We start from the raw sequence: 26,571 nt of genomic DNA on the forward strand, positions 1-26,571 counted from the left end.
CCCCCGCGCCCGCAGGCTGCGCGCTATTGGCGGGCGTGCCGCAATGCTGCGCTTCTATTGGACAGCGCAGTTGTCTATCCGGCCTCGCCGGAACTTCTCGTTGGCTAGTGGGGGCTTCATTCAGTGCAGAGCCGGGAAGGGGAAGAGGGGGCGTGGTTAAATTATTTATAGGCGGCCGATATGGGGAGGGGTGGGGCCGGTGGTGTAGCGCCGCCATCTGATTGGTGGAGGGAGACGCCGCTCCCGAGGGAGGCCGGTGATTGGCGGCGCCAAGTGCCGGTGGGGGGCGGGAAGAGGGGCCGGGAGCGCGCGGGGGAAGATGGTGAGGGCGTGAGGGCGGCCATGGCGGGCACGGGGCGCCCCTCAGAGGGATCATCGCCTCGCTCCTCTTCGTGCTCAGGTCACCCCTCATGGGATCGCCCCAGAGCGGCTCCCCCGCGGAGCACAGCCAGCGCTGTATCCTGCGTTGTTCAGTGAGGGCAGACGTGCTGCTGGTCCCCGTGCTGTGGGAGCACTGAGGGGTGACACTGGCCAGAGGGGAGACCACAGAATGTGCTGAGTTAAAAGGGACCCACAAGGATCATCCAGCCCGACTCCTGCCCCAACAATCCCACCCTGGGCATCCCTAGAACGCTGTCCAAGCTCTCCTGGAGCTCTGGGACTGTGCCCATTCCCTGGGGACCCTCTGGAAAGGGAAGAACCTTTCCCAAAATCCAACCCAAACCTGCCCTGGCCCAGCTCCAGCCCTGCCCTGGCTCCTGTCCCTGTCACCCAGATCAGTGTCTGACCCTCATGTTGTCCTCACTTGATGAGGGGAAGACAGAGGGACTGACACCTTTTGTGAGGTAAATCAGCATTTCTAAGTGTTAATTAAACACCATGAATTCTGCACATCAGGTAAAGGTGGGAAAGGTGGAGTCGAAAGGGGAGAAAAGGAATTAACCATTTCCTACTACAGTGGGTTGCTCTAAGCCCTGGCCTGGGACACTCTGGGGCAGCAACTCTGTGGTTTATTCTGTGATTTATTCTGTGGTTTATTCTGCACCTCCCAACATTCACAGACACTCGCTCTCACTTTGCACTCAGAAGTTTTTGCAAAAGTCAAGTTCCAGCAGCACCTTTCAGGCAGGAGAGGCCAGAAGGGTCGTGGCCTTCGCTACAAAGCAGAGATATTTTATCTTGAGATGGTATTTCTGTGTGCTCAGGACACTCAACCCTGTTCCCTGTGTGCCCTAAATCCTGAGCCTACCAGAAATTCCCGACTAACACAGAAAAAAACCCTCAAACTGCTCATCCCTGGAGCTGATGGGATGCTCAGACCCAACAGCTCAGCCCAGCAAGGCTCTTTGTTATGTTAAACCCGGATTTATGTAAAGGATGGGCGGAAAATGGAAGATTTCCTCTTGCGAGCCTTCTGCTGGAGCGCACCTTTTCAGCAGGTGTTGCTTGTGGAAGACAGTGGCCATTTAAATGCAAATTGTGGTGTTTTCCATCCCCTGGGGCCGGCAGGGATTGCTGTGCTCGGTGGGGAGCAGGGTGTGTGTGTGGTTCCTTCTCTGCCTCTCTGCAGTAACAGCGGATTATGTGCTTGACCCTGCCGAGGGATCAAAATAAAACACATAAACCGCTCCTTGGAATGTGGAAAGGTGCTGGGGTGAAGCTGTGTGTGCTTTCAAAAAAAGGTAAATAAGGACATTTATATCCCAGAATAATGCCCCACACGGGTGCCATACCATAGGTAACTCTTACATTCAACCCTACTAACACAGGCATGTGAATGCAGGATGGAACTCATAAATTAAAATTTTAAAAGCCCCCAATATATAATTTATTTCCATCCCAAATACCTTTGATCACTATTTAATTTCTATTTATTTCAAATCTAACCTGTAATCTCCTTAAGGCAGGATTTGCCTTACAGTGGCTGGTCTGCAGAGTGGTTGCATAGTTGGAGTCTTTTTTTTTTTTTTTTTTTTTCTATCCTGGAACCTTTAGAATCTGCCAAAATAAAACTAATTAAGTTAATGAAACAGATTGCACTACCACACTCTCTGTAAATTAAAACAAGTCTCTCTGTGTTCAGCAAGTGGCAGGAAGGACAGAAGTGAAGAGAAGAAACTATAAATTACAGAGAGGAACGGAGACAACCTGGAGGGAATAGAACAATTAAAATGAAGGCAGGAAAGATGCCGAGCTCCATAAAGATGTGTTGCAGTAAATTGTTGGGATGGGCAGCTGAGGAATCTGTGAGTTTGGGTGGACAGAGGGAGGGGATGTGGGGCAGCAGCAAATCCCACTGGGGTTATGTGCAGGGAGGGAATTGTTTGTGTGGGCAAAGCTGGGACAGGAGATGGATCTGGGCACAGGAACCTTGAAACTCAGCATTAGTGATATTGATTTGTTCTGCCATGAAACTCCACTGTGGGAGTGTGAACAGTCCCAGCAGATCTTCAGGTAATAACTGATGGGGCGTGGGTGTGGAGTTTTTAGAAGCTGGACAGTGGGAACATCACCCTCTGGGCTCATCGAGTTCCCTGGAAATGCACTGCCATGAGAGAGCCAACACCCAGTGCAAGGCTTTAAGGAGCAAAATTCCTAAACGGGGAGTAATCAGGGTTCCAGTGAAGCCAAATCTGTGATTTCAGCTTCCTGGGAGGAGGCTGTGTCAGCAGGCTCCGCAAGGAGCTGCCCCTGGGAATCTCCCCGGGGCTGGAATTTGTGGTGTTGCTGGGATCCAGGGAGAGGTGCAGATTCCCTGTGCTGTCCCTGCTGCAGCTGATGTGTCTCTGTGGCTCTGGATGACAGAGGACACTTGGTCTTGGTGGGACAGCAGATCCTGATCCCTGCACTGGGGTGGAGGAACTCTGGAGGGGAGGTTCTCAGTCCCCACTGAGGCTTTGGGACTCCCCACACTCCTGGATGAGGTTTCCATCCCCCCTGCAGCCTTTGCAGGCTCTGTGCTGCAGGAACAGCCAGCTCTGCTGCCCTGCTCAATCCCCACTGCAGTGACAGTGGCTTCCTGTGCCTGCCACAGTGACAGCAGCTTCCTGTCACCCTGGGCAGGGCCACCAAACCCTCCCCGGGCCGGGCTTAGTGTGCACAGCTTTACACGGTGCCAATAAATCCACCAGTCAGCGTTTTCACGGCATGATCTGCCAGTGGGGAATGTTCAGGGCTTTCTAAATTAAAAAGGAAAAGTGTAACCAGTGAAAACCACTGTGCATGAGCAGTGCAGGCAAATAAACTGAAAGTAAATCTGGGTTTTGTGCTGCAAACTCACTGCTCCTCTAACAGATTAGGAAAGCAATGCTCTTACAGCTAGTGTTAATTATATTTAAGATGGATTGGAATTTGTTAGTGAATTATTACAGGAAGTTAGTTTAGGGTGAGAAAATCATCAGTGTAATGTTGGTAACTGATTTCTGTGGCCCTGTGAACACGGAGCTCATTTTGTTGGGTTTAGGAATGAGCATTAAAGGATTTGGAATGAGCATTAAAGGAAACCTCACTGTGGTGCCCCAGAATTCTGCCCTGCACTCTGAAAAGTCAATTATGTGCTGCATTTCTTGTGGGCAAGAGATGAAGTCAATGAGTGGGGCTTTACCTAATATCCATATGGAGAATTGATTGACATGGATTTCCATAGTTGGGGTTGCTTTTAAAAAACTATAATTGTGAGCCCTTGGGGTGAAGGACTGGCACTGTCTCACTGCTGATATCTCACTTGGTAATTGTAAGGAAATGGAGTCTGGAGGTACTTCCTGTCTTATCTCGTAATCTCTCTGGTTTCTTCTGCCTTCTGAAGCCTGTGCAGCTACAGGTGCTGGTGGCATCCACACTGTATCTCCATGGATTTCTCCACTCAGAGAAGATTGGCATCATCACTGGAGCCAGGACAGATTGGGAGGCCAAACTCAACTGAAGGTAAAGGCAGCTTGGTCATTAATAGAGAACTTCTCATAAAAGTCTTCTGAGGAATTACAGAAGTCTCTTTGGCCATAAATATGTCGAAGCAGCTTTTTTGTTCCTTGTGGTATTTCTGAGGTTGTTCTACATCTTCAGCCAAGCTCTGCTCACATCAAGAGTGTCCAGCTGGTGAAGTGTGACCTCTCCTCCCCTGTGGTCCCTGGACATGAATCCTGTTTCAAACAGGAATAGCTGGAGGGTAAAACACCTTTACTAAAGGAATGGGAATCCTACACAGTCTGTTCTCATGGAGGTTTGTTGCTGACAGAGCTCAAGGAGACAGGACAATAGAGGAAATGGAATTGACTGGTAATCATTTGGATCTTTTGTACTTCCCGAGCTGAAGGAGCAGCTGCCAAGTGCCTGTGACACTGTGTCCTTCTCTTTGGCACTCACGGGGAGCCTCAGCTCTGCTGCCTGTGAAAAATTGACAATAACATTTCATTCACACAAGAGTGATGTGGTTTAATTATAGTGAAGGTTTAAAAACAACTCGAGGATGGAGTGTTGTGTAAGTGCTAAATGTTATCCTTGACAATGACACAGGGACCAGAATATTGGTCTTTCAGATCATCAAGTTATTCCATAAATTACAAACTAATTTCTCCCCTTAAATGAAGAGTTACTGAGACATTCAGCTTTCTTGCTAATTGTTTGACTTTAACAATTGGATGGAGTTCAGTAAATTGACTGATGGAGACAAATGTGTTTTCCATTGTCTGACATCCAACGATTAGAGATGGGCTGGCTGAGGATCAGAGCTGAGCACTGCAGGTGGTCCCCAAAAGAGTGGGGGGATTTTCTGGGGAGATTTCAGGAGAGCCAGTAACAGGCTGGAGCCAGTTTGCCTTCATGGTTTACCTGAGTAAAACCCAGGAACTCTTGTCTCACGTCCTTCTCTGCTTTTCCAGGTCACTCAGAACGTGCAGGTTTTGTGCCTGGATCTTGCTGGGAGTTCCCAGTTTGTGATGGAGGCACTGCAGAGCCTGAGGTTCCACACTCCCCCGGGTCCCCCTGCCTCTCCTGTGATACTTCTGACACTGTTCCAAAGGCAGGGGTGGGGCATAAGTGACAATCCAGCCAAGTTTTTTTTTAAGTCGTGCTTAAAAAGCAAAAGTATTGAAAGCCCAGCTTTGCCATGCTGTTTGTCTTTCAGTCAAAACCCAAACAAACCAACCCAAAAAATAACTCCCAGCTCTTCCTGAGGTCTGCAGCTCTCCTGGGAGGGGTGGGAGCAGAGAAGTGCTGTCATCACAGGCTGGTAATTTCATCTTTCTGATTTTGAAATAGACCTTGGACCGTGTGTCCCAGTCTGCTTTGTGCATTTCTGCATTCTGGATAAAAATAATGAAGGGACCCTGGTGATGAATAAAAGTGACAAGTTTGTTATTACTTTAAAATATCACAGGGAGAGGGGGAATGTGTAAGGAAATTATCTCCCAGGTCGCTCTCAGTCAGTATCTTCCCTTGTGTTCTCTTACAGACCTTTGTTCCTGTCATTGTCTCATCTTCTGGTTTTTATGGACTTTCTGGTGTGGAACCTCTTGTGCCAAGTGTATTTCAAGCAAGAGAAGTATCCCTGGATTTTATGGATATCTGGGAGGCATCTTTTCTTACCCTTTCCTAATCTCATCTCAGGGAGACTCAGCCTGAATTCCTGTCAGAGCTCACCTGCAAATCCCGCCATGATCCTTTGCAAGTCACTTCCTTTGGAAAAGTCAGGTCAGTTTTTAATTTCTCTTCCCAGGTAATCCTGTGAGTTCTGACTCTGAGAAACACCATTTGCAAGGGAAAGAGAAAGAATTCTTCACACCAAGAGCTTTGTTACCTTTCTGGGATTGTCAGTGGTTGGGAAATTGTGTTGCCCTCATTCAGAGACTCTCTTTAACTCAGGCCATAGAAAAAAAACATCCCCTCACCTCCAGAACAAACCAGGCTGTGGCTCTGCTGCAGGAATCAATAAAGCACAGGGATTTGTGATCCCAGGGTGAGTGATTGGCAGCTGCTGCACAAACCCACACAGATATGATTGACATGAGAGGTTTGATAAGGACACGTGGTGATCTGTACAAAAAGACAGTAAATGTTGCTTGTCCAAGAGTTTTGGGGAGTGCAGAGTTGGAGTGATGCAGTCAGAATGGGAACTCTAAAAAATCCTTTTCCTTGGTCCTGTCACAGGCAAGTCCATCAAGTGACAAATGCCAGGATTGAGAACATCCCTGTCAGGGGTCATCCAGCTGTGCCTCCTGCACATCTGTCTGTCAGCAGCTCCAAAGGCAGGAGATGAATGTAATTAGAACCAATCTGGATGATTTGCAAAGCATTGTTTGTGCTTTGACTGCATTCCCTGGGATCAGGGGCTGGATCTTGCCTTTGACCCTCCTTCTAGAGGAGTGAAACCCAGTGAAACTCTCCCCACTCACCCTTCAGCAAACAAATAGAAAAATGCAAACAGAAAAATGTCACCACCCTGGTGAGGAAACGTGTTGGTTTATCCACTCTGCATTTCTCTATATTGCCCTAATCTAACCCCCCACATGGGGCTTATCACAGAGCAAGGCCCGAGCTGCAGGGCCCAGGACGTGCTGCTGGAGCTGGATAATATTTATTTTGAACAGTTCTTTCTCCACTGCTGCTGAAACCACCGTGCTGAGCAGCACAAACTGTGCTGGGAAAAGATACCTTTGCCAGCTTCAATTTATTTTTCTGTTCACTGGAACAACTGGGTGGGAGTGTGTGGTTGTTTCCCTTGGTAGTAGGCAAGGTTAGGCTTTCAAAACATCAAGAAATGCTCTAAAAAATGCATTTTTCAGGCACAGTTCACTTTAGAAAATACAGAAATGAAACCACAACAGAGGTGCTTGATGCTGCAAAGGAAGCAGCCAGTAATGAGTGCTCAGCTGTGAGATTGTGGGCTCCCTCTGTTTAGGCTCAGCCTAACTTCTGGAATAAAAAGGGATGGAAAACTGTGAGGGAAGCAAATGAACTGTGCCCACGTCATTGTGTTTGTTCAGAGGAAGAGATTGAGAATTGCAGCTACTGTTTGCAAGCCATCTGCCCTTCCCACAGGGCTGATCCCTGGTGTTTCTGAGCTCTGCACTCTGGATAATTCATATCAGAGCTCCCCTGGCATTGCTTCGATGGCAGTTGGGTGTTTACTGAGTCCTCCTTCTCCACCTCTGGGACAGATCTGGGGTGCTCTGCTGTGCTTTGGCATCCCCTGGAATGATAAAAATGTTCTGACAGCTGGAATTTCATGTTGCACCCCTGGAGGGACACATTTCTGTAGGAAATTCCCTTGGTGAATCACACAAGGCAAGGTGAGGGACTGGATCCCAAAGGAATTACCAGGATTGAATCAAGTTATCCCTTAATGAGGATGGAGAAGTCTCAGTCAGGATTCTGCACAAAAGCAGCCAAACACCTCCCCAGTGCAGGAAGGAACAGAGGAGGAAGGAGAAAATGTCTTGTCTTCTCTGAGAATGAAGAATGAAAGATGTAAAAAATGGAATATAATCAGCCCTCACAAAGCATCCCCTGTACTCATCTGTGCTTGCAGGCACAGAACAGACTTGGCAACTGCCTCCTGCATGAAATGGGAAAGGTTTAAATGCTTGTGTAAGCTCTTCAAACAAAATAACTCTTTGCAGTTAAAGCCCTGTTCTCTAGGACGTTGTATGTGGGAAATGTGAAACTGTTTCTCTGGGTGTTCACCGTGGGTTCAGAGCCCTGTGTGAGTGGGGTTTGGAAATTTTGTCATTGCAAAGGGTTTTCCTCTAAGGGATAAATTTAATATAAAAGGGATTCCTGATATTTCCCCCTCAGAGTCAAATCAAACTGGCTGGTGGATGCAGGCTTGGACCAGTGACAGAGCAGATAAATCCTCTTCTGCCTGCAGACTGGAGGCAGGAATACTTTGTCACATCAGTAGCCACAATTTGACTTTAGTTTTGCTTTTTCTCCACCAATCTCAATTTGATCTGGAGTTCTGAAGTCACCTAGGGTGAGTCAGATGTGGTCAGGCCAGAGGAAGCTCTTGAATCATTCCCAAATGAGGGGAAACATGAGTCAGTTCCGAGGGTTAAGATACAAATCACCACGGATCTTTCCAGGGTTCAGTGGCACAGGAGGTGCCCAGTGAGCTCAGGAGATGTTGGGTTGCAGGACTCAGAGCTGTGCAGGAGCCTGGGATGTGTTTTCCACAGGGAGGACACAATTCCTGGCATTGATTTCCATTCCTGCTGCAGCTGGATCAGCCTGGGTGCACAGATTGCAATTAATGCCAGTGCTGTCCCCAGAGTCCTGGGCAGATCTGTGCTCCTGGCAGGGCCCACAGGGAGCAGGCACAGCTCAGCACCCAGGGAAACCTCCCCTGCAGAGAGACTTCATCCTCCACAGTGACACAGCAAAAGCCCCGTTTCAATGTGCTTTGGTTCTTCCTGTTCATCAGCACAGGCAAAACACGGGGCACTGCTGAGCCCAGAGGAGCTGCCACAGGGGAGAGCAGGCTCTGGGAGAGGGGCTACAAAATCAGGTGAAAATTCCTCACAGAGAGGCAGGACCTCAGTGATAATTTTAATTTACAGCCGGGAATGTGCCAAGGCAAACCCCTTTCTCTGAGCTCCTTTCTCCTGATTCCAGCAGCCCATTGCTGCTGCCTCATTACCCCCCTGGCCTCTGGTGGGGCAGTAAATCTGGAGCTCTAATGGTGCACAGAGCCCTTGGAGGACAGCCCTGCCTTTTCAAATATTCATTTCTATGCGGATCAGGGATGTCCCAGTCTGGCTGTAATCAGTGGAAGAGGGAAGGAGACAAATAATCACTGAAGATGACTGTTTGGGGAGCAATTCCTGTCAAAAAAACAATCAGCAGCAGAGCTGGATGCGAGCTGGCCTCGCAGCCCCAAGCACAGGGAGTGATGTGGGCTTGTTTGATCCCCATAAACTCTAATTTGCTTCTTCCTTCACCCCCAGCCAGCTGCTTCCCTGGGCTGCCAGTTGTTCTCTGGGAGCAGGGAGAGCTGCCAGGCTGGGGGAGCTGCTGCTCTTTGTGCTGCAGGAGCATCACCCTGCAGGGGCAGGGCACAGCCCACCTCAGCCCCTGGGCATTTTCTGGTTTCCCCAGGTGGTGGCAGGGATTGCAGGGGCTGGAGCAGCTCTCCTCCAGCTCAGAGCTTGGGTTATTCCAGGTGGAACAGGCCTTGGGGCTGTGAAATCAGTTTGCAGCCCCTGGGAGTTGAGCTGATCTCACCCAGCCTAATGAGCAGTCAGCAGGAGTCATGGTCCCACTAATCCTGATTTAAATGTGAGGTGGAGCAGGGCTTGGATTCCACATCTCCACAGTAATTCCTTGTGCCATCCAGGGCTCATCAAAGTGTCCTGGGGAACATTGTTTTAACTAAGCTGTTGTGCTGTGCTGGCACAGGAACCTGGGGCTGGGGGTAACTGAGTGTCAGCTCCCAGAACATCACCCTGTGCTCAGTCCTGGCCTTTATTCAGAGCCTCAGCTCCAGGTTTTCCTTTCTGTTATCAGGATAACAGCACTACAAGGGTGTGTCCATCCCTTCACCCTCACTGGGTGAACTCTACATTTTCCCTTGAAGAGGGATATTTAAACATTCATGTGATAATGAAGAAAATAACCCAACCACACAGAGTTCATATAAACTCATATCTGGGCCTGTGTGAAGAAACAATCCAGAGGCCACAGAAGTGCAGGGCTGGCTCAGCCAGGCAGTGTCACAGAGAGCTCTTTCTCTTTAATTTTTTATTTGGATCCTCTCTGTATGTAGGTCACAATGACTTAAAAGAGCAGGCACTGACCAGACAAAACCAAACCTCTCAGAACAAAGCCATTGTTGCAGGAGGAGGATTTTTCTCCTCAAACAAGACCCTAAATTAGCACTGAAGGGTTGCAGCATTGCCTGTGTCTGGCTCTGCTGGGATTCCCATCCCCAGGATGGGCAGAGCTGCTTCCTGAGCCTGTCTGTGCTGACCCCTGGAATCAATCCTGCCTTCCTCAGGAGCAGAGGAGGGATGGGGAGTCTCTCCCTGCAGTTCCCATCTGATCTGTGAGTCCTCCTGCTTTTTTCCAGTCCTGGACAAACCTCTCCTGCTGCTCCCACCCCTGTGAGCATCATTCCATGGCCAAGGGTTCATTCCCTGGGGGAATTCCTCCTCCATGCAGGGCCACACAGCCCAAACACCTTCCCTGAGCTGCCTTGAGGAGGGGAGGGAAAATCCTGGAGATCCTGGGTTGGTTTGGCCCTGGCTCAGCCTTGTGGCAGCAGAGAACAGCAGGGAGAACCTGTAACCTGCAAGGTTTTATTTTGGGAGAGGGGGAGCAACCAAAGGTTGGGGCTCAGGAGGTTCAAAAGTCCCAGCCAAAGAGTCTTAATGAGCTCCAGCTTGCAAATGGTGCTGGGTGGCAGCAATGCAGATAAAAATCCCCCAAAAAACAGGGTGTAAACAGGCCCTGAGTAGAGATCACAGGTAGGAGAGCTCTGTAGAAATTCAGATGATGGGTTTGAGATCAACAAAAGCCCAACACATTCCCTTTCAGCTTCAAAATCCATATTATGCACCCAGACTTTGCATCAGGGGGTTGGAAATGGAGCATTTTAGGGTCCTTCCAACCCAAACCAGTCAGTGATCCTGTTATTCTGTGATCCTGAATTGACACAATCCCCACTTCTGATGCAGGGAGAGCTGAGGTGTTTTGGTTCCCTTCCTCTCCTGCCTTTTAGGACATGACCTGTGGCTGGAATTCCCAGGGGAGGCTTCAGCAGCACAGAGCAGGCACTGGATGGTGCTGTGGCCCAGCACAGGTGAGCTCACCTGGCTGCCAGAGCAACCCTGAGCTCACCTGGCTGCAGACAAACCCTGAGCTCACCTGGCTGCCAGAGCAACACTGAGCTCACCTGGCTGCAGACAAACCCTGAGCTCACCTGGCTGCCAGACCAACCCTGAGCTCACCTGGCTGCCAGACCAACCCTGAGCTCACCTGGCTGCAGACAAACCCTGAGCTCACCTGGCTGCCAGAAAAACCCTGAGCTCACCTGGCTGCCAGGCAAACCCTGAGCTCACCTGGCTGCCAGGCCAACCCTGAGCTCACCTGGCTGCCAGGCCAACCCTGAGCTCACCTGGCTGCCAGGCAAACCCTGGGCTCACCTGGCTGCCAGACCAACCCTGGGCTCACCTGGCTGCCAGACCAAGCCTGGGCTCACCTGGCTGCCAGAAAAACCCTGAGCTCACCTGGCTGCCAGACCAACCCTGAGCTCACCTGGCTGCAGACAAACCCTGAGCTCACCTGGCTGCCAGACCAACCCTGAGCTCACCTGGCTGCAGACAAACCCTGAGCTCACCTGGCTGCCAGAAAAACCCTGAGCTCACCTGGCTGCCAGAGCAACCCTGAGCTCACCTGGCTGCCAGAAAAACCCTGAGCTCACCTGGCTGCCAGAAAAATCCTGCTGCTCCTGGAGCCACCAGGGGAGCCACAGGGACAGCCGGGATCCTGCATTACTCCTGGATGCAAATTCTTTTCAAAGGTAGATTTGGCAAGAGCGTTTTGTGCCCGAGGAAACAGAGTTTTGGGAAGTTGGCTCCTACCCAGTCACTGAGCTTCTCAGCACCCTGAGAATGACTTGTGCAGTCATTGGAAAAGGTAAGTTTAGGTTAAAAATCAAAATTTAAAAAATAAAAAAATTCCAGATCACAGAATATTCTGAGTTGGAAGGGACCCACAAGGATCATCAAGTCCAGCACTCAAGCCCAGACAGGGACTGAACCCTCAAACCTGGTGTTCTCAGCACCCAACTGAGCCAATCTGACACTTTTTAGGGACTTTTTGGCCTCTGATGCTTTCCCATTGTTTAGAAAAGAAACAGCTGTTGTTTGGTACTCTGGAGTAAAGCAACACTTAAGCAGAAGTTCAGATTTTGAAGTGTTTTCCAAATTTTTCTTCTTATTCTGGAAGGAGTCTTTAAGAGAAATGTGGCTCGTTCCAGGGTTTGAGAAAATCACAGCTGTTACCAACCCAGTCCCATTTTCCCACTTTTCCATCAATGTTGTTTGATTAATAAGAGCCAACTTAGTGCTGAACATAGTCAGGAATAAATCAAACTGTAGAAGAGGGACACCAGATGTAATAAAAGCAGCTCCTGGAACAAGGAGATCCAAAGATCTGTTTGGTGTGGAGGTGGGGAAGGAATGGCACGTGAAATGTGTGTATTTTCTCTGCCACAGAAGTATATTTTCTTCTCCTGATAAATGTATCCAAGGAAATATAAACAATTTCAAAGAGCTGAAAGTATGCAGTGAGATGTTGCTGTGGATCACACACATCAAAGCAGAGCTGAGGCCCAGAAGAGGCTTTCTGTGCAAAGAAAACTGGCTTTTCTTGTATTTCAAGGGAAGAAATCCTTCTCAGACTCTGTCCCTGCACACTTGACTTGGATCAGTATTTTCAGTGGGGCATTTACTAAACACTGTATTGGCATAAGAAAAATTCACTCAAATATTGGTTTCTCCTGGCTGCCTTGGAGATTATTTCAGATCAAATCCCTCTTTAGTTGGTTCCTGGGGTGGTTTCTCCCCAGCTCCAGGCAGGGGCTGCTCCACCTGAGCTTCCCCCAGGGGAAGGGAGAGCAGGAAAGGCTCAGAGGGTGAACACAGAGAGGAGGGGACCTGGGAACACCAAAAGCTCAACTGCAAACCAGATGTGGCCTCAGAGAAAGAAAAGAGCAGTGTCTGAATTGAACGTGCCCTTTGGCAGAGCTTTGGGAAGCCCAGCAGAGGGAATGCTCTGGAACAGCAGGATTTCTCTGCACACAGAGGAAACCCCACTTGGATTCCCTGCAGGATCAGCTCCATTTGGAGCTGTGTTATCTGATGTGTCAGCAAGGACAATCAGATATTATCAAGTAATAAAATCTTTACAACACAGGCCATGGACTGTGTTTGCTCAGAAAAGTCCAGAAGAGCTGCAATGATTCCTGTCCTTAGGGCTGTCAGTTATTAACTCTATTAGAACTTTATGTATTTCTATATAAGAAATCCATAGAGAAAGGAGCTTTAACTCTGATTTTTGACCAGAAGACTCTGCAGATAAAGTTGAAATATATCTTTTTCCTTTTTAGCAACCTTTGAAATGTTGTCTATATTAGACTAAAACCATTGGAGTTCAAAATATTCCACAGTGGCTCTTAATCCAAGGATGATACTTCAAAGGAATCTGAGCAGTTTTGTGGGAGCCAAATTGAGAGCAGCCAAAATTAGTCTTCCTGTGCCTTTTCAGGGTACACAAATCCAAAGTGGCAAAATTCAAGTTGCAGTTGTTAAAAATCAAGATAACTTTCCATTTCTGCTGCCCATCCCTCCATCCCATTTAACTGGATACCACTGATAACATTTACTACAGGTTAATTCATTAAAGAGAAGAATCCTGGAGAAAGGAGGGAATTAAATTCCCAAGAAATTGTGGTACCAGGTACATTTTCCCCAGGTTTAGTTTTCTGTCTCTGTAATTGCCAGCCCAGAGCTCAGCAGTCCCCCTGAGGTTCCACTTGGAGATCAGGAAACACCAGAGGGATCCAAGCCCTTCCCACAGAGGCTCTGCCAGTCCTTTGCTTGTCTTGTTTTTCTGGAAATTTCTTTTCTGGAGATCCAGACACACTGAAGGTTCTCTTGATGGAGTGTTGTCACACAAAGATAATTGAATTTTCTTTTAGGGAGTCCCCAAAAGTACAGGAATTTTGGAAGATCTGTGCCTTCCTCCCCTGCAGGTGTTTCTGGCTCAGAATCTCCTGTTTTTTCCTGGTTTTGTTGGGCAGGTCCATGTCCCCTCTGGGGCAGGGACAGGCTCTGTGCTGTGCCACCTGTGGAGCTTGGCAGGTGCATTTCTGTGCAATCTCTGAGCTCTGTCCAGGCTGAATTATTCTGTGCAATAAATCAGCCCCATCCTGGTAATGAATTCTCTGCTCTTTAGGGCTGGAGAGCAGCAACACCTCGGACCAGCCTAAACGGGCACTTAGCAAAGCCCAGAGTAGCAGGACTCCCCTGGAATTACCCAGCACATTAACGCCAAACGAGCTCATCCTGAATTCATTAGCAATGATTACTCCGGGTAGCAGAGGAATTAATAACCATTAGCGTTTCCTGAGGAGGGCTGCCCGAGAACTGCCAGACGGGGCTGGTTCAGGCTTTCCCCAGCAAGTTCCATTCGCAGGGAGTCATTATTAACTGGAGCTCTGTGGTCACTGGAGACTTCCCACGGCTGTTTTGAATCCGCACTCCCAGTTCAGTCACAATCCAGCTCTAAAAGCACTTCAAAGGCCGGCACTGCCTGGTTCAGTCACTGCTGGAATTACCTCCCTCGTCCTCGTTTTGTCTCCAAGTGAATCTCCCTGCCTTTCTGAAAGGTTAATAAACCTGCGAGGAGCCACCCAAGGGCAAGGGGACTCCACAGACAAAAGGAATGCAAAAACCTCGTGTTATTATTTTGTGCAAGCAAAACTCTCAAAGTAAAGATATCCAAGGCTTTGATTTGGCTCCTTGAAGCTCCCTCTGTTCCCGGCAGCATTTGAAGACTCGGCTGTTTTGCATATCAGAGGCAGCTGGCTGGGGAGGCAGAGGGAATTCACTGCTCACTTTGGATGACCTTTTCCTTTGGGGATGAGCTTCCACAAGAGTTTTAACTTCTCTGACAACTTATTCCTGTTCACTGTCTCCAAATACCACACACTTGGAATTTACATCATCCTGGTGCATTCAAATACAGCGCTGAGCTTTTCTGCAGAACTGCTCCTTGCAGCAGCAGAATCACACCATGGGATTGTGGAATATCCCATCCATGTCTATATGGAATATCCCATCCATGTCTTGTGGAATATCCCATCTATGTTTTGTGGAATATCCTATCCATGTCTATATGGAATATCCCATCCATGTCTATATGGAATATCCCATCCATGTCTTGTGGAATATCCCATCCATGTTTTATGGAATATCCCATCCATGTCTATATGGAATATCCCATCTATGTTTTATGGAATATCCTATCCTTGTCTCTATGGAATATCCCATCCATGTTTTATGGAATATCCTATCCTTGTCTCTATGGAATATCCCATCCATGTTTTATGGAATATCCTATCCTTGTCTCTATGGAATATCCCATCCATGTTTTATGGAATATCCCATCCATGTCTATATGGAATATCCCATCCATGTTTTATGGAATATCCTATCCTTGTCTATATGGAATATCCCATCCATGTCTATGTGGAGCTGTCAGCATTTTTGTATCTCATCAATATAATCTGTTCTTTATGGACAGGGAGCATAAAGTACTGTTCATATAATCTGATTATCTCCTTCCTTTTACACAGGGCTGCTTTCCTTATCCAGTTTGATCTCCCTCCCAAGGTCCCTGTTACTCCAAGGTTCCCGTGGTGTAACTCCACCAGTGACTTGTCCCTGCAGGTTTTACGTGAGCAGGAGAGTTTATGGCCTGAGTTCATGGGCCTCTGTGCCAGGGCTGTGCAGGTCCCTCTGAGCACAGCAGTGAGGGCTGAGGCTCCCCTGGCCGTGCCAGCCCTGCCCTGCTCCCTGTGCTGCTGCTGCTCTGCTCTTCACAGGTGGGGCCTCAGCACTGGGGTCCAGCTGGGAAAGGAAGTTCCCTTCAGTTGAGTTCAGCCATTTGGGGATTAAGCTGAAGGAGTTTTAATTAACAAAGTGTTAAATGTGTTTTCAGGATAGTCAGAGTCGTTTTACAGCCACTTTTAAATCAGGAGTGCAAAGGAAACCCTGGTGGTGACACAAGTTCTTTCTCTGCAGAGCTGAGAACTGGTGCATGGTCCATTTTTATTTTACTCTTATTCCATCCTGAATACAAACCCAGTGAAATCTTAGAAGTAAAAATACATCATTTTGTCTAAATCTGCACTAAAGGAGAGCTGAGCCTTTGGCCTTGATTCCTGCTGATCTCCAGGTTATTGGCAAGGACATCCAATTGCCTGATAACCTTGATTCTCACACAGGTCAATGGCATCGCTGTGACTCACGGGGGCCATAAAGTTCCATTTCCAAGGGGTGTGGGCCAGGTGGGCTGAGAGCTTGGGCTGCTTTATAAACCCAGGGCTGAGCCCAGCTGATCCATCCTGCTCTGATCCAGCTGCTGTTGCATTCCCCAGGCTCATCCCAAGGGAACAATGGCATTCACAGGCAAATACGAGTTCGAGGGGGACGAGAATTACGACGCCTTTGTGCAGAAGATTGGTGAGTCTGGCTGGGGCCAGGAACTGGGCATGGGCTGGATAAAAATCCTGGGGAAAGGCTGGGAGAGCTGGGATCGTTCAGCCTGGAGAGGAGAAACTTTGGGGTGACCCAACTGTGGCCTCCTGAGTGCCTGAAGGGGCTGCGGGGAAGATGGAGAGAGACTTTACAAGGAATGGAGTGACAGGACAAGGGGAAATGGATTTAAACTTGCAGGGTGTAGGTTTAGATGGGATATTGGGAAGAAATTCTTCCCTGGGAGGGTGGGCAGGCCCTGGCACAGGTGCCCAGAGAAGCTGTGGCTGCCCTGGATCCCTGGCAGTGCCCAAGGCCAGGCTGGACAGGGTTTGGAGGTGTCCCTGCCCATGGCAGGGGTTGGATGATCTTTAAGGTCCCTTCCAACCCAAACTGTCCAAAGATTCCATGATTCCATGTGCATCTAGTTAAAGAGCAAGAGCAGATCTAAAAATAGGTCTGTGCAGCTGAATAGCAAAGGCCCAAGGTTCCACACATGAAATTCTAAGAATTGCATGTGTAGGTTAAGGAGAAGGGAAAATACTTTATGTAGTTTGTACATTTTTTCTGTATATTGTTTCTTAGGGAAAAGAATGCAAGATTTATTTTTGCAAATGCATCGATGTACCAATATCTTTCTTTCCATCAGTAATTTCAACTCAGAGCTTCGATGTTGTAAAAGAATTAAAAACAAGAAATGAACAACAAATCAGAATCTCTGAGAACATACACACCACTACCATCCTTCAGTTCAAATTCAGCTGAGACTTGATAAACTCTGTGTTTTTATTGTTTAAGGTCTCCCCAGTGAGAAGATTGAAATGGGAAGGAACTGCAAAATTGTGACTGAGGTGGTGCAGAATGGGAACGACTTCACGTGGACACAGCACTTCCCTGGGGGCCGCACCACCACCAACACCTTCACCGTGGGCAAGGAGGCTGACATGGAGACCTTTGGGGGGAAGAAGTTCCAGGTAAATTCATGGAGACCTTTGGGGGGGAAGAAGTTCCAGGTAAATTCATGGAGACCTTTGGGGGGGAAGAAGTTCCAGGTAAATTCATGGAGACCTTTGGGGGGAAGAAGTTCCAGGTAAATTCATGGAGACCTTTGGGGGAAGAAGTTCCAGGTAAATTCATGGAGCTCCCCAGCCTCAGGAGGGTTTGGATTTAGGCTGAAAAGAAAACCTTCAGGCCCAGTGAAGGTGTCCCTGCCCATGGCAGGGGGTGGGACATGAGGGGCTCTAAGGCCCTTTCTAACCCAGACCATCCTGGGATTCCCTGATTCCATCACTGATTCCTGGGCTGCCTGCCAGCACCACATTCAGAACTGTTCATCAGTGATGTGGAGATCTGCAACCCACAGGAATTGGAAGATGAACAATTGTCTGTTTAAATTGTGAATATTCAAGAACTAAAGTTCACAGATTTTAGCCCTGTGCAACACTCAGCCTCTGTCTCATGAGCTCCCAGCATCTGGGCTGCAGGAGTTACAGGAATTCCAGCAACCCCAGCAACACAAACCCTTTCTCTCTTACAGGCAACTGTCAAACTGGAGGATGGGAAACTTGTAGCTGAGTTCCCCAACTACCGCCACACTGCAGAGATCTCTGGGGGGAAGCTGGTGGAGGTGAGTGCTCAAAGATCCAGGGTTGTTCATAAAAAACAAAGAAAATCCTCAAAATTTTAAGTTTAGAAAAAAGGACAGGCTCTGAGCCATCCCCAGGGCTGTTCCCTTGGGACTCTGGAGCTCTGATTACACTGTTCAACCAACGTTTGAGTTTGTTCTTTCTTCCAGATTTCTACTTCTTCTGGTGTAGTCTACAAAAGGACCAGCAAGAAGATTGCCTAAGGCAGCAAGTTCAGTCTCTTCCAGTGCACTGAAAGCCAACAATAAAATACATAAAATAAAGTTCTGGTTTTGTGTCCTTCTTGGTATTACAAACATCCTCATGTCAGTGCTTACCCCATTCCTAAATAACTGACAGAGGTGGTACAAGATGAGGTTTAAGGTCCCTCTCAGCCCAAACCCTCCTGTGACTGATCCTCTGCTCTGAGGGACACCAGAGGTGCTCAGAGCACCACTTGGAGCCCTGAGAGGAGCCCTGAACTTTAAAAACAAGATCTTTTAATCACTTCCTGTACAGACCAGATGCCTTTGCTGTTAGAACTGCCTTGATGGGGCTGAGAGGGACTTTTACAACTTTACAGCTGACGAGTTCCTGACTCTGAACTGGCTGGCAAAGCCCAATTCCATTAACAAGGATTGTGCTGGAGTGCAGGGGAGGAGCCCAGTGACACAATCTCCAGCACCAATGGCACTTCCCAGCTCAGCTTTAGGAAATCACTGTTGGTTTCCATGTTTTATTATAACAATGCAATAACCAAAGCATTCTGCAGCAGTGTTTGAGTTACATGTCCATGGCATGTTGGAACAATCATGGAATACACAACGGGTGGCTTTGGGATGGAGACATCCATGAAAGCTTGGTATCCTGTGGGTTTGATGGCATCAAGGAAAAGTTTAAATAGCCCATAGAGGGTGCAGTCAACTGATAATCCCATGGACAGATGTGGAATCATCTGATAATCCCAGACACGTCCCAGGTAAGGCCACACTTTGTTGGAGGCTCATTTCCTGTAGTTTCTCCTCCTACACTTCATTGAGATAATCTTGGTCAGGATAAATCAAGAACCCAGTGAATAAGCTGTCTGTCCAGTAGGGATCATAAAAGAGCCCGTTCTGCTCTGAGTAGAAGATCTGCAGCCACACCTCATCCTGCTCCTTCAGGGCCAGCACGGTGGAGCCCGAGGCCACGTCGTGGTTCCCGGTGTTGGCATCGAAGGTTTTGATCCGGTACTGCCCGTTGTGGACCAGCCCGATGGCCAAGTGCTTGTTGGCCAAAGTGATGTCGTAGGTGAAGTAGTAAATGCCCGGGATGCTGCAGATGAACTTCCCGCTGGAAGCGTTGTAATGCCCTCCCTCGTTCATCAGGATCCTGTCGAACTTGATGGGCAGCCTCTCCCTGGGGTAGCTCTTGGACACGGCCACGGAGAAGGCGGACCTGGCCCTGCTCCCGCTGCAGCCGCAGGGCCCCGCCAGCCCCGGCTCCCCTTTGCTCCCTTTGGGCCCTTTCTTCCCCGGGGCCCCGTTTTTCCCGGGGTTACCCTTTAAACCCTTGGGCCCCCGGGGTCCTGCCTTGCCGATGGCTCCTGCCTTCCCCTTGGGGCCCGGCTTGCCAGGGTTTCCCGTTCTGCCCTGGGGACCTGCAAGACAAATGAGCTTATCAATTTTTCTTATCACTTTTTCTTATCACATTTGAGGGAAAGAGCTGATACAGGAGTGGAATGGGGTTAGAGCATTGCAGCAGGGATTTCATTTGGGAAAAAGCCATTGCTGGGGTGAGAATCCCAATGAAATCCCACCTGGGCTGGACATCTCTGGGCTGACCAGGGTGAGCAGGGAGTTGGTGCTGTAGCAGTGGAATTCTGTCCTTTTTAAGGACCAAAAAAGGCTGATTCCATTATCTGGCTCACTTGAGAAAAAGGAGGAATTAAAGCTCTAAATGTCAGGGTTTTACTGAGTGGGATGGGTTTGTGAAGCTTTCGGAGCCTCACTTTGAGCAGGTGAGTACTTTTGATCTCATGGAGGTTTGTTTTTTTTGTTTTGTTTTGTGGGGGTTTTGGTTGGTTGGTTGGTTGGTTGGTTGGTTGGGGGTTTTTGTGTTTTGTTTTTTTTTTCCTCCACATTTAGCATGAAACTGTTTTTTTGAAAAAAGGTAAAAGTGAATCTAGATGTGGTAAAAAGCCCAGCTCAGCTGGGGGATGAACCAGCAAACAACAGGGGCTGCCTTGAGATGGGAAGGGAGTTGGGCTGGCAGATTCTGGCTCGGTGCTATCTGATACGAGCAAAATCGTGAGGATTTATGCAGCGTCTCTTGACCTGCTGTAGCAAGAGCAGATGGAAATGCAGCTGCGGTTGGAAATCTGCTCTCCAGACCCGGGTTTGGGGAGGAAGGAGGGAGGCAGGCTGGGCTGGGCTGGCTCTGCTGAGGCAGGAGTGCTCTCTAGCGTGGCAGAGGGAAATCACCGCTCTGCACAGGCGGCTCTGCTGCCTCCTGCTCGGGCAGGACCTGGAGAACGGGCAGTGGGAATTCCTGGGGGAGTTTCCCAGGAGGTGCAGCCGTGCAGGGGCTGCTGCACTGTTGGGAAAGATGGGACAGGAAGGATTTATGACTATGACTGCATGGTGAGAAATAGTGCAGATATAAAACCTGAGTGAAATAGGAATGAAAGCCAGTTTGGAGATGTGAGCATGGCAGGCAGGAAGACGGGGATGAGCTGGAGACAGGAAAACAAAAGACAAGAATGTTGCCTTTCCACCTTGGCAAAGACATCCGGGAACAAGGGCATGAGAAAGGAGTCTGTAGAGTTTAGAATATAAAATGACATGGTGATGTAGTAGTTCTCACAGGCTGCAGTTTGCGCAAAGTCTGTAGGGTTTGTATCTCACGCCGGTTGGTCAATGTGAATTAGAATATTCAACACAAAAAGAGATAGAATGGATTGGAACGAGAGGATCGCTCTCTTGTCCTGGCTCTCCTCCCTTTTGCCCTCCCCTCTCTCCTCTGGCCCTCTCACTCTCTTCCCTCACCTCTCTCGGCCCATCCCCTCTCCTCTCTCTCACCTCACTTGCTCCTGTTTTCTCCCCACGTTTTTCCCCTGCTCCTGCCCCGTTTTTCCCCCTGAGCTCTCTTCTCTCTCTCTCTCCCCATTCTCTCTTTAGGGCTTTGCTCCAGCCCAGGCTGGTGGCTGAAGGCAAAGCCCTCTTTACCCACCACCCTTGGAATAACAAACCCCCGTGTTTCTAGAACATCTCAGCTCTGCAGAGCTCCTTGTCCCTGCCATCCACAGAAAAATTGCTACACTGCACCACAGCTCCCACCTTTCCACTGTCATGTCCAGCTCCTCTCTCTTACCTTCCTCGCCGTGCTCGCCCTTGTCCCCGTCCTGGCCGTCCTTGCCGTCCTTGCCCGGGAAGCCCATCCTGCCCACGGTGCCGGGGGTCCCGGGCAGGCCGGGGGGCCCGGGGGGCCCGGGGGGCCCGGGCAGGCTGCAGGCCAGCTGGGGACCCTCCTGCGCCTCCCGCTTGGCAAAGCCCCCCAGGATGTGGTTGGCCACGCAGGGCACGGTCCAGAGGAGCAGCAGGGCAGAGATCATGGCACGGCCTGTGGGGAGGAGCAGAGTGGGGGCACTGCTGGCATGGGCTGCTGCAGAAACCTGCGTGGAAATGGGAGATTATTTGGCTGGTCTCGGCAGGGTGGGGGAGCTCTTTGCTTTGGTGTGATGTGATCCCCAGGACTTGGCTCAGGGAGTTTTCTAGGTCAGACCAATATTTTTATCACACTCACTCTTCTCCAAGTCTGTATTTGTGCCCATCCCTCATTTTGTGTTGCTCCCTGAGCCTCTTTCCCCCCAAAACACCAGGAGCAATGGCAGAGGGGTGCAGAAAGCAGCTGCTTGGGACCAGGGGAGTGGGAGAAGGAGTTTGGTGTGAACATCCCCAACATGACCTGCCCCTGGTTGGGTCATTATGGTTTCTTCAAAGCACAAAACCCATCCTGTGCTGCAGGGCAGGACTCAGAGGAGTGGCTGGGCAGGTTTTAGTGCCTTTTTCCTCATCCCCTTCCCCACTGCAGCTCAGCTTTAGCAGCTCCCCAGTACTGCCATGTACAACTCCTGCACTGGAAATAAGATGCTTAAAGCACTGCCTAAATTCCATGTTGGCCTTATCTCTCATCCTGCTCTCAGCTCCTGAGGGGTGGAAATGCATATTTAGATGCTCCAAATCCAGCCAGCTGATCCTACATATTTATGCTCAGTGGGAGCCCCCAGTTCTGGGATATTATAATTAAGAACATGCCAAGGAGAGGGAAATGCAAACCAGATCCAGGGCTGGATTTGGCTGTTGAGCCCTTTGGTTCTTCAGCTCTGATTTGCTGCTGCTGAAAGGCGTTGGTTTAATGGATTTATTTGTGAGATGGAAAACACCACCCAGTGTTCATGTGGAAAGTTGAATGAAGACTTCTGAGTTCATGGAAAAGGAAACAAAATGTTCAAATGCCTGTGGAGGGGGAGGTCACAAGGAAAGCTGCATCCTTTCCTCCCAAGGGCAGAGAAGTGAGAGGTGTCTGGAGGTAAATGACACTCACAAGCTGTGGCAGGAAAAATGTCATTGTGGAGCATAACCTGGAGAAAAGCTGGGAATGCCTGATGTGGAGAAGAAAGGTGTGAAAAGGAGCAGGGGGTGGGAGGGCAGCTCCTCCTCTGCCCGTTTGTTACCATGATCACTTCTGTTAACTTGAGACAATCCAGCTCCTTGACCTGAGGGGACAAAAAGTGGCAAACAAGAGGCTGGGAGGTCTGTGGGACCAGCACTTGGATAAATGGGGAGTATCCAAATTCCTGGAGCTGTGCTCTAGGTGCTCATTAATGGCTCCACAATCCCATATCCCCGTGTGTGGGATGCAAAGCACCACCACATCCACAAGAGCACCTATAAATAACCTCTTCGAGAAATCTTTTTGAAAGAGAACAAACCTCATGCTGTTCCACCTTAAAAGGAAAATTGTTCCTCGATGAAAAAAGGTCCAACGAGCTCCAAAAAAAACCAAATTGGAAGCAGATCAGCATGTCCCCTCTCTGTGGTGTGGGCGGCCAGCCCAGCACGGGAGGCTGTGCAGCAGCAGGGCTGGTTTTCCAATGACATTTTAACCAATGGCTTTGTCACCAGGGTTAGAGACCTTTGGGCCGTGACCAACGTCTGTTGTGCATTAAAGAAGTGTTTCTGTAAGAAAAGATCCTGCCTGGAAGAGTCAGGATCAGCTGTACTTTCTGCTGCTTCCAAGGCAGCTGGGCTGAAATCCCAGAGGAAAATCCCTGAGGGCTGCAGGATGCAGGTTTGGTGACATGTGCAGTGCTTTTTTTGGATGGTGATTTTTTTGGCCAGTGAGGGCACCCTGTGCCATGTGGTGGTGGGAATAGGAAACTGAGGGAATTGCTGCTTGGAGAGAGGCAGGAGCAGGATGAGGGACACAGCAGTGAGCAAACACCGTGACTTTCTGTATTTCCTTTAAATATTTGAGGTTTTCTCAAAGAAAAAAAAAAAAATCCATCTTTCTGCCACACAATTTCCTAGTTAACCTCAAGGTGTCTTAATTAATCTTCAATATAATCATTATCCCCACGAGCCTCGTCCTCAGCTCTGGAGGTGGCCCTGCAGCATCCCCGGGGTGGAAGCAGAAGGAGCCCTTGGGTGCAAGGCTGATTGAGGTAAAATCAGCTGTGACAGCAGTGACAGAACACCTGAAATGGGTAGAGTTAACTGATGGGAGCAGGGAAGTACTTGCACCAACAGAGGGTTGATCTGTTCCTGCTGCTGCACAAAGCAACAAGGAGGGAGAGCAGAGGATGCACCTTCTGTCCTGAACCTGCAGCGCTGTCTTGGCTTCAGGCACCGGGAATTCCTGTGCCAAACCTTCCCTGCCTGGAGCAGAGACACCAGGAATTCCTGTGCCAAACCTTCCCTGCCTGGAGCAGAAACACCAGGAATTCCTGTGCCAAACCTTCCCGAGCTCAAACCCGTCTCGGCAGCTGCCCAGGGCAGGGACAGGCTGGAGGAGGTGGGAGCTCCCAGCAAAGGCTCAGGAATGTTTCCCTCATGGTGTTATTTCTTTAACTGGCAACTGTTGCCTTTATGGATTCCTGCGCCAGCTACGGAAACCTGAGTGCTCGATGATTTAGACCTTATTTGGGAAGTTTTCAAAGTGAAGGTTAAGAGGAGGGAGAGGCAGAAGAAGGAAAAGTGGATCTACTCACCAGCCTGATCTCCTCAGTGAGATCCTGGCAGGCGCTGGCAGCCCCCAGGGCTTCAGGCAGATGTTTTGCTGCAGATCCCCGGCCCCGTCCTGCCACAGCGGGTCCTGCGAGGGCTGTGCAGGATTGACTTTGGTCCTTTTTGTTCCTCTTTTACTCCTTCTTGTGCGTGGTTTGAGCTCCCTGCAGCAGCTCCCCTTTGGCTCCACGTTGCCAAAGGCATATTTTTATTATTGTGTCATGGAGCTGTGCTCTTCCTCATCACGTGGGCCGGGAAGAGGTTTTTACTCACATGTGGCTGGGAAGCTCTTGGTGTTTGGGAGCTTTTCCCTTCCTCCCTCTCCCTTGCAGCCCTGGAGGAAAGGCTCATTCCTGCCTGGATCATTCCTGATGGATGCTGCCCCTCTCTGCTGCAGTCGCTGCCCACACAAACAGGGAATGGGTAATGCTGATCCAACTTTGACACTTTATCCTCCAGCATTAAAGGGAAGAAATTCTTTTCCTAGGGGTAGAACCTCACTTGAATCATTCCAGGCTTGAATTTAAGGACAAAATCATGAAGCAACAGCTCTGCAAATACAGATTTGTACCTCAGCACTTCTTCAGGCTGATGTGCACTACAAAATACAACTTTGTCACAGGGATGGCAGGGTAGGAATGTTTCTGTCTTGGGAAAGGGTTTTGTTGGATTTTGTTTTGGAAAACTTGGAAAGTAATTACAATCACCCAACAATTGCTTCAGGTAAGGCAGGAACAGCAGGAGCAGCAGCTGAGGCTGCAGCAGGATGCTCTGGGATGCTGCCAGGGTTGGCATTGACCAGACTCATCTCTGGTTGTGGGTTCCTGCTCTGGCCCCACCAGGATCCCACACGGGGCATGGGACAGGTGTGTGCCTGGGGCTCCCAACCCTGCCCTGCAGCCAGCAAATCCTTCCTGCTCAGCACAGAAAGAATGCTGGAATTGTCATTCCTTGCTCTGCCCAAATTCATCCTTCTCAGAGCTGTTGTGGTTTATTTTTAAGCTTCCCCCTGTGCCTGCTTTTGGCACTCGGTGGGAACGGATCTAACATAAAAATGCAGTCTGTACGCAGTTGGCTTCGTGAGCTGGGGCCAGTTTAGATGCTCCTGGGAGGACTGGGAACATTTGGCTGAGGAAGCACAGGGCTGTTTTCATGCTGTGCTGACAGTCCCCCAGAGCTCCTGCAGAGCCAGAGCCCAGCCCCAGCTCCCTGACACTGAACAACCTCCAGGAGAACAACCCCCCTTCCCAAACCCCTGCAACCATCAGCTTTGCATTTCCCTGGGAAAAGGGCTGTTCTAGGAAAGCTGGCTCACCTCTGGCACTGGGGTGAGCACAGCTGGGACAGACCCAGACACTGCTCTGGACATTGGTCAGACAGAAATTCTCATTTTTTGCCTGTTTCCATAAAGTTTCTAAGAACCCAGCTCTCATGCTGGGCCCCTCTGCCTGGGTGTGGGCCAAAAGGCTCAAGGCATTGCATGTGAAATAGGAAGCCAGGTGAAAGCTTCCCCTGGGCTTTGCTGAGGTGCCAGTTGGATGGGCCTGGGAAGCCACAGTGGTTTCCTTAGACACTGATGGTGTGGAAAAGGAAAAGGAGCAGGAACCTCTGCTGATCCTGCTCCTAGGCCATGGCACCTGTGCTTTGGGATGGCTGTGACATGGGCCAGGGAGGAGAGGATGCTTGGACACACAGCAATCCTGCCAGGCAGCTCCAGGCAGGAGCAGGGAATTCACAGTTTGGGGTGATTTTGTGCCTGGATCTGCAGCATGGAGAAGGCAGTGAGAGCCTGACCTAGTTCAGCAGCGTGGGGGAAAACTGCTGGGAAGCTCCTGCCAGGCAGATGGAAAATCTGTCTGTGCTGCATGGCCAGGCCAGGCTCCACCAGGGTCCCAGACAGCTCTGCTGAGAACACTTGGCAGCACAACTAGCTAAATAAACAAACTGCACAGAGAATCAGAGCAGCCTCAGACTCGTGCTCAGTGCTTTTTGTGTCAGTGAGACACTGCAGGGGATATTACAGCACATCTTGTCCCTTCTGTGCTGCTTTTTAGCAGAAGCCTCTGTGCTGTGGCTCCTGTGGTGGCCCCAGGATTCCAGGGAAGGGGGGCTGGCTCAGGGACAGGTGTGGGCTGGAGCTGCTTTTGGGGTGAATAATGCTAAACCCAGCCTGACCCAGGGGTCCCAAAGTGAAACATCCTGAGATTGAGGTGAAAATGTGGCAGATGATGAAGTGCCTGATAAAGGAACAAACAGGTGATGCTGCTGACACCTTACCCAAAGCTGCTGAGCTGGCACAGCTGGCACAGCTGGCCCAGACACATCTGACTGACAGCCCAGGCCCAGTTTTTAACAGAGGGTTTTCCAACACACCCCTCCTGGAGAGTGTGTGGAGATTCCTCCCTGGAGAGGGGACACTCCTCAAGG

At 49.6% G+C, this 26,571-nt stretch overlaps 2 protein-coding genes across 3 annotated transcripts; one reads left to right on the plus strand and one right to left on the minus strand.

The window, feature by feature from the left end:
* The first annotated feature begins 16,109 nt into the window (after window positions 1-16,109).
* On the plus strand, window positions 16,110-18,162 carry FABP6 (fatty acid binding protein 6). Its single transcript, XM_083871733.1, has 4 exons — window positions 16,110-16,241; window positions 17,052-17,227; window positions 17,791-17,880; window positions 18,049-18,162. Exons 1-4 carry the CDS (start codon window positions 16,175-16,177, stop codon window positions 18,100-18,102), a joined length of 387 nt encoding a protein of 128 aa, XP_083727859.1. The 5' UTR covers window positions 16,110-16,174; the 3' UTR covers window positions 18,103-18,162.
* Window positions 18,163-18,296: 134 nt separating this feature from the next.
* Window positions 18,297-24,869, minus strand: C1QTNF2 (C1q and TNF related 2). 2 transcript variants are annotated; one of them, XM_083871461.1, is made up of 3 exons: window positions 24,129-24,869; window positions 21,230-21,478; window positions 18,297-19,517 (listed from the first exon to the last, which is right to left on the minus strand). In XM_083871461.1, the coding sequence occupies exons 2-3, from the start codon at window positions 21,468-21,470 to the stop codon at window positions 18,904-18,906; spliced, it is 855 nt and encodes a 284-aa protein (XP_083727587.1). In that variant the 5' UTR covers window positions 21,471-21,478; window positions 24,129-24,869; the 3' UTR covers window positions 18,297-18,903. The 2 variants fall into 2 exon arrangements, with proteins under 2 accessions (XP_083727587.1, XP_083727586.1); XM_083871460.1 differs by having other exon boundaries at window positions 21,230-21,530.
* Between the last annotated feature and the right edge of the window lie 1,702 nt (window positions 24,870-26,571).

Source organism: Zosterops lateralis (genome assembly GCF_965231275.1).
Source record: "Zosterops lateralis genome assembly, chromosome: 14".
Taxonomy (NCBI): domain Eukaryota; kingdom Metazoa; phylum Chordata; class Aves; order Passeriformes; family Zosteropidae; genus Zosterops; species Zosterops lateralis.